This window comes from Alosa sapidissima, chromosome 24 (genome assembly GCF_018492685.1).
Source record: "Alosa sapidissima isolate fAloSap1 chromosome 24, fAloSap1.pri, whole genome shotgun sequence".
Taxonomy (NCBI): domain Eukaryota; kingdom Metazoa; phylum Chordata; class Actinopteri; order Clupeiformes; family Clupeidae; genus Alosa; species Alosa sapidissima.
The window spans coordinates 25,963,864-25,975,509 of record NC_055980.1 but is presented as its reverse complement, the minus strand read 5'-3'; the positions used below and the strand labels follow the sequence as shown (position 1 = coordinate 25,975,509).

Sequence of the window (11,646 nt, the reverse complement as noted above, 5' to 3'; positions counted from 1 at the left end):
ACCTGTTTACCACACACACTGATTATACAATCTGTTAATTGCTAACTTCAACGTTTAGGATATGAATTAGGAAAACACTTTACCTTTCTCAAAGTGCCAAACGTCATAGAACTGAGTTACGCTGCGTTCCCTCAGAAATTTCTGGATCTGTGGATGACGGTCTGCCATAAGTTTTGGTCTATTTGTATGTGTATCTAAAGGCTGGTGAAGCACTGTAGGGAGACGTTTTTTTGTCTCGTTATAGTGATTGGTAGACCTACATCTGGGTGATGCCGTCGTATATGAGTTATCATGTTCAATGTATTTCCACTCACATACTGTACCCAACAACTGATGAAACAACGACGAGACAGTCTTATCCACCACTACTGTAACTGACCGGGAAACCGAAATTTTCCCAAACTTGCTATCTTAAGGAAACCTCTCTTGTGGGTCGCCACCACTCGCCATACCCATCCATAGTGCTGCTATCTCTGACTGATTCACTCGACTGGCGTCCACCTGACAAAAAACTGTAACCTACATAGGTGGACCTTGGCTACCTAGGAGCCAATGAGCTAAAGCGAAACTACAGATTAGGTGTCCCTAAAGAACTTGCGTATCTAACAGTAGTTCCGTGTTGCATGAATTAATTCGCATGCAAGTTTTATTTATTTTTATACCGTGTATTCTCCATGTGAATTCATGCACCGAACCGTGACACCCGTACCGTTTCAGTTCAATATGAATGTACCGTTCCACCCCTAGTGTATTTGTGTGTGTGTCAGTCTTTGGTTGTTCAAGTAAGGTAAGTTTGAGTGTGTTAGTGGCTCCCTGCAATAAGTGCATAATGAAATGTATGTGTGTGTGTGTGTGTGTGTGTGTGTGTGTGTGTGTGTGATGCAGTGCTGGAATGGAGTACTGTGTGTGTGTGTTTGTGTAAGTGTTAGTGGGAGCACCATATAATTTAGTACACCCCTCCCCCCTTCCCCCTGTGATTAATTGATGATGACAAGATTAGGGCTGAAACGATTCATCGAATCTAGCCTATCTACGTAGCCTAAAGCCTACATTGATGTTGGCTGTGTGAGTGACCGGGTGGCCACCTCACTTGCCAGGACAGCGTTGCGGTTGAAAATCAGAGAGAAGGGGTAAAAAAATGTCAGGAATGCAGAAAAATTGTATTTCAAAATTGCCAGTGTATTTATTGTTACAGTGCCAGTTAGTCCTCCACCATCGAAACAGACAAAAAAAAAAGAACAAAAAAAAGTTCAAAAATAGCAAAATATGGCAAAAGGCAAAAATACAAAAATAATCCAAAATGGCAAAATATAGCAAAGTCCAAAAATATATCAAAAGTCCAAAGGTAATCAAAAATGGCAAAATACAAAAAGAGAAGGCACCAAATCAAAATACTACAGCAGAGCTCTCTCAAAATACTGCAGTTTCAGACTAAGGTTCAACTGGCCACTTACTTCAGCAGCGCTCTCTCCGGTCATCAGCTCTTTACACCCTCAACCCACAACACAAACTGAGCAGGGTTTTTATACACAGTCCTACTATGCTCAGACACACCATGATTGGCTAACAAGATAACTGACTAAACACATGATTGGACTGTACCATTATCACCATCATATTTGCACACAACCACAGTGTTTAAGTCATCAAACACAAACCAAACAATAACATGTACCTCAAACACATCCCACACATCTTTGCTACGCTACACGTAAAGCCCATAAAACATATAACATTCAACAGATGCATAGCAACACAAAGCACACTTCCAAACCCCCCATCGCGACATCATTCCCCATACCCAAAGTCAAGATGGCATTACAAATACTACTCAAATGGCGCATGCTTCCGTTTGGCAGTGGTGACTGAAGGTGGAGGAACACAAGGGGTAAGTATGGCGTTTTGTTTATATAATGAATAGACCAGGGAGATAATGTGGTGTGTGCAGTGTTACATGCGAGTGGGTACCTCACCCGTATGCAGGAGATGTTTCAGGGCTGTTTGAATATGGAGACTTATGTAGCGGCTGGTTTGGTACTGTTAGCGCTGCAAGCGCTAACTTCTGTGTTGGCGTTTCACTCGTGGAAACCCGAAGGTGACAGGCAAACAATTGTCTCTGTTCATAAGTAGGCAGTGTGCTTGGTGTTACACACTCAGGGCAAACCTTGTGCTGCGCCGGCTGTGTGAGCGAGTGTGGGTGTGTGTGCGCATGTGTGTGTGCGTGCAAGGGGCTCAATGTCTCTCATTGGCACTCCTGCTCTTGCAGGGCTTCCGCGATGCAGAGTGCATTCAAGCAAGAGTTCAGAATTGCCCATAACATTCAAAGAAGTTTGTTAGACAAAGCAAATATTCATAAAATGACCATAATTCAAACACAAGCAATACGATCTTTAAAAACAGTGAGGAGGGGAGAGAGCGCCTACTCACAGGCTGCTTTTAATCACATACTGTATTTGTAGCGATGTCGTGATATAATGTTTAGCTTTGATGTTTTTTAAGTAGCCTAGTAAACTTATTCACATTCAATTGCAAGACAGTATGCCTAAAAAAGAACCCCTTCTTATACACACATGCATGCACCCTCATCTTCCCTCACGCACCGCAGGCGTGCACACACACACACACACACACAGGTTGCTAGGTTACCATAAAAATAGGCTCACCCCAGAACATTTTTTTTAGTAGCCTAATGGTAAAATTATTTGTTAGTAGCCTAATGGCAAATGCTGCAGGTGTAGAAATCTACATAAAACGAGGGTTATGCATATAACCACGGTTCTATGAGTTTCGGATGACCGGTGCTTTCAGCACATGGATATTCATCACACGAACGTGCAGGTCGAGTATTAGTAACAACAAAGTCACCTGTGACCTGGGTGACGTCATCGATGTGCACCGACACAAAAGAGAGGTCGACCCAGGAAGTGACCTCTTGGCAATCTTCTCGTGTTCGAGTGACGGCCAACCTCTGGCGGTCATCCGAAACTCATAGAACCGTGGTTATATGCATAACCCTCGTTCTATTTTGTTTCTCCTGACCGCCAGAGGCGGTGCTTTCAGCACATGGATGACTAGTACCAACAAAGTCATGAGGAGTGCCTACCCATCTCTAGAGATGCTGTGACGAGCTTGGGAGCACTGCTGTTGCCCGAGGGTTATGGGGGACAACATTGACCCTGTAGAACCTTGTGAAAGTGCAGCCTGATGCCCAGGAGGCTGCTCTGCATATATCAGAAAGGGGCACGCCCCTCAGCGAAGCCCATGAGGTTGCTACACTCCTTGTGGAGTGTGCCCGGACCAGCTGAGGGACTGGGGAGTTACTCTGCCTGTAGGCGTGCCGAATGGCGTCCACTATCCACCTAGACAGTCTCTGCTTGGAGAGTGCCTGACCCCTCTTTGGCCCTGTATGGCAGACAAACAGGGCATCACACTGGCGGAATCCCTCTGTACTTGTGACGTACCTCCTGAGGGCACGCACTGGACATAAAAGCTCTGCACTCAAGTCTGACCCTCCATCCTGAGCTGTCTCGAAAGCTACCAGGCTAAGAGGCTGGTTGACAAATGTGAAAGAGAGGGTCTTCAGACGGAAGGAGGGATTCGGCCATAGAGTGACCCCACTGCCTCCAGGATGCCACTGCAGGCAATCCCCACTGACTGAAAGTGCATGCAGTTCCCCGACTCGCCTTGCTGACGTTATGGCGAGGAGAAAGGCTGTCTTCAAGGAGAGCCAGCTGATGTCTGCTGTCCTCAAAGGTTCGAATGGTGCTCTGCAGAGAGCCTGCAACACCAGAGGGAGATCCCAAGAGGGCACCTGGCTCCGTTGGGGGGGTCTCAACCGGAGAGCGCCCTTCAGGAAACGGGTCAGCAAGGCATGGGACCCTACCGTCCTCCCCTCAATTCTGCTATGCCGCGCCGAGATGGCAGCCGTATACACCTTGATGGTAGAAGGTGTAAGTCCCCTGTCAAAAAGTGACTGAAGGAACTGCAGGATGGTTGGCAGGGGGCAGCCTGTCGGCCCCTATCCCCGCGCTTGGCACCATTCAGAAAAAATTCTCCACCTGCTTGCGTAGAGGTGGAGGGTGCCCGAGAGCTATTAATGGTGCTGACCACTGCTGGTTCACAGAGCCCTAGCAGAGGGTCCGGTCCTTCAGTGGCCAAACCCAGAGTTGCAGCCGAGCTGGATCCGGGTGCCAGATCTGACCACCCAGCTGTGACAGCGGGTCCTCACTGGAAGGCCCCAGGGTTCTCCGTTGAGTAGCTGCAGCAACTTTGGAAACCAAACTCTCCCTGGCCACCGAGGGGCGATCAGTAGCCGCTCGTGGTGTTCCACTGTAAAAACGGCAGAGGGGGGAATGCATACAGCCGTTGTCTCGGCCATGCATGTGCCAGTGCGTCCTGGCCCAGGGGACTCGGGCCGGAGAGGCTGAACCAGAGGGGGCAGTGTGTCGACTCCTGACAGGCGAAGAGGTCCACCTCCGCCCTGCCATAACGCTCCCAGATGGTCTGTACTACCGCTGGGTGGTGCCTCCATTCCCCTGGGTCGGGGTTCTGACGGGACAAGAGATCTGCGGCTCTGTTGGCAGTGCCTGGCAGATACATAGCCCGCAGACTCAAAAGGTGTTGATGGGCCCACAGCAAGAGCTGCTGGGCTACTCCCAAGCACTGCAGAGACCTGGTGCCTCCCTGATGGTTGACGTAGTACACCACTGTTGTATTGTCTGTCCTCACCAGTACGTGTCTGCCAGCCACGTCTGGGAGGAAGTGTTGTAGGCTGAGCAACACCGCCTGTAGTTCTAGCACATTTATGTGCAGCTGCCGCTGCAGTGGACTCCAGCGGCCTCTGACTGTACGGCACTGCCAGACTGCACCCCATCCTTCCTGGGAAGCATCCGTGGTGATGACCTCCCTCCGGGAAGGGATAGAGCCTAAGGGAACCCCCTGTGTCAGGTACCCCCTCCTCCTCCACATGCCGTGCCGGATGAAGGTGGAGGTTGTTCAGCCACCTTTGAAGTGGGCGAAGTGATAAAAGGCCCAGTGGGACCAGGGATGAGGCAGCAGTGAGCATGCCAACCGACTGTTGGAATGTTTTTAGAGTCAGTGACCTGCCCTCTCTGAAGTGGCCAATCAGCTGGCAGATATTGCGAACCCTCCTCTGGGAGGGGGTTGCCCTCATTGTCCGTGAATCTAACTCTATGCCTAAGAACACGGTCTCCTGACTGGGTACCAAAGAGCTCTTCTGGTGGTTGACCCTGAGCCCTAGCTCTGAGATATGCGCAACCACTGCAGCGACATCTATGTGGGCCTGAGCCTCCGACTGGGAACAGGTCAGCCAATCGTCGAGGTAGGGCAGAATACGTATTCCCCGTGCCTGCGATAGACCCAACGCCGCTGCTATACACCTGGTGAACACACGAGGTGCTAGCACAATGCCAAAAGGTAGGACGCAGAACTGGTACGCTTGTCCCTCGAAGGCAAACCGAAGGAACTGCCTGTGATGTGGTGCAATCGGCACATGAAAGTATGCATCCTTCAGGTCGATGGTTGTGAACCAGTCGCCCCCCTGAATGCTCTGGAGAACTTCCACAGTGCGCAGCATACAGAATTTCAGGACCTTGAGGTGGGCATTGAGAGATCTCCGGTCTAGAATCGGGCGGAGACCGCCGTCCTTCTTGGGAATAATGAAATACGTTGAGTAAAACCCACCTTCCTGTGTCTGCCTGTCGACTGGCGTAATGGCCCCCTTTTCTAAGAGAGCGTTGATCTCCTGTCTCAGGGCTAGGGCCTTCCCTGGGTGGCTCACGATGGTGGTCTTGACCCCTCTGAAGCTTGGCAGTCAGCGTCGAAATTGGATGCTGTAGCCCCCTGACAGGGTTGCCAGCACCCAGGGGTCTGATGTTACTGTTTTCCAGCGTTCGAGCTGCTGGCTGGAAAAACTGCCGACCGCTGGTGTGAAGCTGTCACCGTCTGCCCGTCCACCCCCTCTGGTCTCTAGAGGGGCGACGTGCATCGGTTCTGGTGTCCTGTGCAGGGCCGCGAGTGCGGGAGGTGGCGGAGCGACTAAAGTCATACATGCGCTGTGACTCCTGGCGGGCAGCTGGCCATGGTGCAAGCGCCGGCGCTGGCCCTCTTGAGGTTGGAGCCCTGTGCCTGGGCTGGCTCACCCGACGGAGACTGGCAAACTGCTGTCTTGCCTGCACTACCTGTGCACTCCTATCTAGGGCCTGATGTGCGGCCTGACCAAACAACTCCCCAGGGAGGACAGGGAGAGAGCGAAGTACCCTTCTGTCAGGCTCTGCTAGCGGAGACTGGGCTAGCCATATTTGGTGGCGGGCGAGGGTTAAATATGCCATTAGCCTACCGAGTTCTCTGGTCATGTAGGTGAGGGCCTGGAGTGACGCGTCACTCAGCTCCCGAGATGATGTCTTGTCCGCCCCCTGTGACGTCTGGGCGAGGGCCAGCATCAGGTGGGACATCGAATTACCAATGCGTCCCATACGTGCTGCCGTGTCATAGCTTCTGACAATCAAGTCATCCGTGACACGGCACTGTGCCCGGGGGCAACGGGCATCAGGTCTGAGAGCTTCATTGGGAGACAGAACCAGGGCTGCCATTGATGGCTCTATGTTTGGCATGCTCTGCAGACCATAGGCGTGTGCACCCTGCATGGGGAGATGGGAAATCCGTCTAGCCCAGCACCTCTGCAGCTCTTCAATATACGGGGCCGAGGGCAGCACCGCCAATGTGGAGGGATGCGTGGAGCCCCTAAAGAAGGCATTCTGCCTAGGCACGGCCGCTGGCGCCGCATCCACTCCCAAACGGGCTAACGCTGCCTTTAAAGCTGGCTGAATTGAAGGTCGACCAGCCTCCGACACTGCCCCTGTACTCTGACTGGCAGCGTGGGAGCTGGTCTGAGAGCCACGAGAGGCAGATTCGTGCGGCTCAGGTTCACCCAACTCTAAGCTCTCTGAAGCCCTGATAGAAAGCTCGTGCTCGCCCTGGGCCCTGACCGCGGGTGACAATGACGGCGGAGATAGCTCATCCTGCCAGGCTAAAGGGGTTTCAGCGAGAACACTGTTGCCCTGCGCACTCAACGCCGGTGGTCGTAAGGTGGTGAGCAGAGTCTTGATCTGCTCAAACTCCTCAGCCATCTTCTCCACCTTAGAAGCTAAGTCGGCCTTCTGCTTCTTACCTCTAGAGGCTGTGTGTGAAGCCCCGTGTTGGCGCTTGCTAGGTCTCACGGCTGGCGCCGCCTCTTGCCCCCCATTGCCCTGGGAATTACCGGGCTGCTGATCCACCTGGGCTAGCCTAGCTGAACGCGCTGCCACACTTAGGCAAATGCAATTCATGCATGCCTGTTCCGTCAGCCCCTGCCTCAGGTGTTCAACCCCCAGGCAAGAGGGGCATTCTGTGTGGCCATCCTCTGGCTCGAGGGGGGCCCGACAGCTGGCACAGGACGAGTACATGTCCAGCAAAGTGCCCTATGTAGCTAGGCGGCAGAACACCAGGCTGATCAATAGATAATGCTGTAGCCACCGGCGAGTGCACCCTGGCTCTGAGAGACTAGACCGCCGTACTGCTGCCTAGGCTTCGTCTTGGAAGCTAAGAGCTAGCTTAATACAGCTGTAAACAATAACAATTTCTGCAAAGATGTTTAACTTAAACAATCTATAAATTATGTTGGCTTTGTCTCCTCTCCGGAGCGAATATCACGCTGCCAATATGAAACATATATACACACAACTTAATTTAAATGGCGCACTTTGCCATGACTCGCCTGTAACAGGCAACTGAGAAAAAAAAACAATGTCTACGGCGAGAAACACCGTCCGGCGACACCCGTTGACTGCAGCGAAACAAATCACCAACAAGTCGTAATAAACGTATAACTTACCTTAGATGAACCGGAGAGCTAGCCATTGAAAACATCCGCCCGCGAGTCCGCGGCGAGAAACACCGCCTTGCAGAACTCAACGCTCCCCGAGCGAGGCCACTAAGACGCGAAGCAAAGTATCAACGAATGGCTTTACCGGTTTGAAAAATTATAACGTAGACTAACGTAGTCTCTAGGAGGGTGAACCAGTTGGTCACAGCTCCAACCTCTGTGGGTAGCGAAACTTCAGCGTGTTAGTCCAACTGCAGTCCTGCTTCAATCGCGATAAGATTCAAGAGGTCACTTCCTGGGTCGACCTCTCTTTTGTGCCGGTGCACATCGATGACGTCACCCAGGTCACAGGTGACTTTGTTGTTACTAATACTCGACCTGCACGTTCGTGTGATGAGTATCCATGTGCTGAAAGCACCGCCTCTGGCGGTCAGGAGAAACGAAATAGAACAGATATTTACTTTGATGTCAGGTCTAGATTACAGCATGAAACTTGTGCATATAAATACATTAAATTGCTTTCCCTCTTCTCCCTCCCAGCACTTCACAACATAGTATGGACAGCTTTGTTCGCCCAGCTAAGTCATGCACAAGAGGCTGAAATTTTACAGAGAGCATTTTGAACATTATTTAATTGTTGGTACTGGCACTTATAAACACTAAATGGGTAAATTGCAATAAATGGGCTTAGTTTTGGAGCCAAATGTTGGAGTTAGAATAAATACATCTGTGCCAATTGCTTGATCATTTTACAGCCATGCCATTTTGGTTATGCATTATTTGTTTTGGTTGTTTAAAAATGCAAAAAAAAACATATCCGATTAATCGATCGATAAAGTGCTAGATAAATCGATTACAAAAAGAATCGATAGCTGCAGCCCTAGACAAGATGCAGTGTGTGGGGGAGTCAGTGTGTATGTGTCTGTTGTATAGTTATAGGTACAGTAGAACAGTATCTGAGTGTGTCTGAGTGTAATAATCAGATCATCATGTCAATATGTTTCTCCAGGCTGGAGGATTGTTCCCTCACAGAGAAGAGCTGTGCTGCGATAGCGTCAGCTGCCAGATCAAACTCCTGCAGTTTGACGGAGCTGAACCTGAGTGGCAATGAGTTTCATGATGCAGGAGTTCAGCATCTCTCAGAGCTCCTCAAGAATCCCCACTGCAAACTGGAGACACTAAAGTGAGTCTTAAGACACAACAACACATCTATGTTTGGGAGTAGAACCCAGTGATACGAATGTGTGTGTGTGTGTGTGTGTGTGTGTGTGTGTGTGTGTGTGTGTATGCGAGCGAGTGTCTTGTAGAGGTACAGTGTGTGAGTGTATCAGATGTGTCATCATGTGTTATGTTTCTCCAGGCTGATGACATGTGGCCTAACAAAGAAGAGCTGCGATGTAATAGCATCAGCTGCCAGATCAAACTCCTGCAGTTTGAAGGAGCTGAACCTGCGTGACAATGAGCTTTATGATGAAGGAGTTCAGTATCTCTCAGAGCTCCTCAAGAATCCCCACTGCAAACTGGAGAAACTAGAGTGAGTCTTAACCCTCTAAGTGGCAAAGTCGCAAAATTGCGACAAACAGCAAAACTGTTTAAAACAGACAATAGATCTACGTAGGGTGTAAAATCTCATTTGTACTCTCTACCTCTAGATGGCAGAAATTCAAAACATTCAAAACCTAATGTATCGGTCAAAGTGTAGAGGAAGTAGTAAATCACACATGAAAAAGACAGAGAATTAGTGCATTTGTTTGTGTTGACGCAGATCCCATTATTATGAAGCCTGCTTCCACTTCATAGGTGTCCCGTTATTTAGAATTAATAGCCATCCCACCAGACAATCAGAAATGAGTATTTCTTTTCTCCGGGTGATAAAGGCTAGCGTAAAGCTTTGTGGTTATAGTAATAGTTTACTATTGTAGGTTTGCATTTTACTGATTTAAATTTGTTATGTGAGTGAAATGACAAAAACACGTAAATATGTTCAAAATATGTTCAACATCCAGTATTTACTGAAAGGTAAATGTAGGACTTTATCTCTGAGTACTTTCAAGCCATGGCTTTTGAAATTTTGATGTCAAAATCTAGTGTTTTTTTTTTTTTAAACCACTAACAAAGCCAATGATGGGTGAGTGGAGTACTCAATAATGAGTTTGTGTTTGTGTTCAATTAAATTCTTGACTTTCAAGCAGCACATAAAAGTGACCTCAACCTTTGCTTCTGATTGCAAAAATGGGTGTTCTTTGCTGAAGTGCTTGCCAGTGTGAGAGGCTGCACAGTGAAGCAAAGAGATGTGACACGCCAGCGGTGCCAGTTTTTGTTTTTTGGGAGTTTGCTGTTCTAGTTAAAGGAACATTCCGGTATTTAGCACTTTGAGTCCCTTTTCTGGTTTGTTTTGGATGAACTGGAGTGGTGGACACCGAAAGTTTGACGATTGGTCCTGTCTCGACTTTTCTGACTCGTTTTGAATCGCCTTTGACTGCTTCAGAGTGGCTGCCTACAGGCATGCACAAACATGTCCTTAAAACAACCCTTAACGTTCGTTTTTTAAAACTGTGCAACTCACCGAGTAGTTAGTGGTGTTCGTTGATTATTAAAGCAACACCAAAGAGTTTTTTGTACCTTAAAATAATGTTTCCAAAATCGTTTCAGTGGTTCATCAACTCGTAACAGGGTGAACGGCACTTCTGCATTCGCTTCACAGCCCTCTATCGGCTATAACCGCACTATGTAAGTTTGCCAGATCGGGTAGCGGATCTGTAGTTTGATGGAATGAGACATAAGAAACTACAAATTTGACTTGCATCTGATGTCGCAATACATTGTACTTTCATAAAATCATGCAACATATTCTACCTTGTCTGTGGACATTGTTATTTCCAAAGCCAGTGCTGGATAAACAAATAGTGCGCGCGACAGAGGAAAAGTTATTTGGTGTTGCTTTAAAATCAAATATATCGGCGCAATGTATGATTTCCAACCGTCTTATCTGCTATTGTGGAACTATTTTTTCAGACACCTCACAACCACTCAATATTTGAGCCTGAAGCATAGACAGTAAAAGAAGGTCTCGTGGAAAGACTACAACCAAATGTAAACAGCCCCCGTATCCGTTTCCAGTGGCGCAGCAATATCAACGTGCAATGAGTCTTCCAACAGAAATCAATGGGATTTTACAAAATGCTAAATAAAACACAGCAGAAACTGTAATTCGCTACGCTACTTTTTTGGAACATCAACGAACACCACTAACCAGAGTCCTGCACGGGTCCATTTTTTTAGACCCGCCCCCGCCCACATAATACATAAAATGGGCCTGTTAATGAAACAAAGAGAACAAGAAAAAAACAACCTGAGCCTGCCACTAGCCAACTTTACCTTGACTTCATCCATTGTAGCCTACTCTCTTGCGCTCCAACTACGAGACGGTTATTGTTTAATGTTTTCACACATAGATGCATCAAACAAATAATTCAAAAGTCGCAGTACTGATGTGATGGGTCAAGTGTCGTATCGTTGACTAAAACACATATTTGCGATGTGGTAATGGTAATTTAGATATACAAATATTTCAAATATTTTTCAATGACGTTTTATTTCTATACTGTTTTGGTTCTCATCGTATCCGCCCGCAAGGAGTTCTTTTCCCGCCCGCATACCCGCCCGTACATTTTAGGGACGTCATAATTTACCCGTTTTAGCAACTTTTCTGCGGGTACCCGACCCGTTGCAGGACTCTGCCACTAACCACTCGGTGAGTTCCA

At 48.4% G+C, this 11,646-nt stretch overlaps 1 protein-coding gene across 1 annotated transcript in view; it reads left to right on the top strand.

The window, feature by feature from the left end:
* Window positions 1-11,646, top strand: part of LOC121700216 — a 1,725,899-nt gene that overhangs the window by 1,647,088 nt on the left and 67,165 nt on the right. The window contains 2 exon segments of the mRNA XM_042083025.1: window positions 8,892-9,065; window positions 9,243-9,416. Coding sequence (XP_041938959.1) covers window positions 8,892-9,065; window positions 9,243-9,416 — 348 coding nt within the window.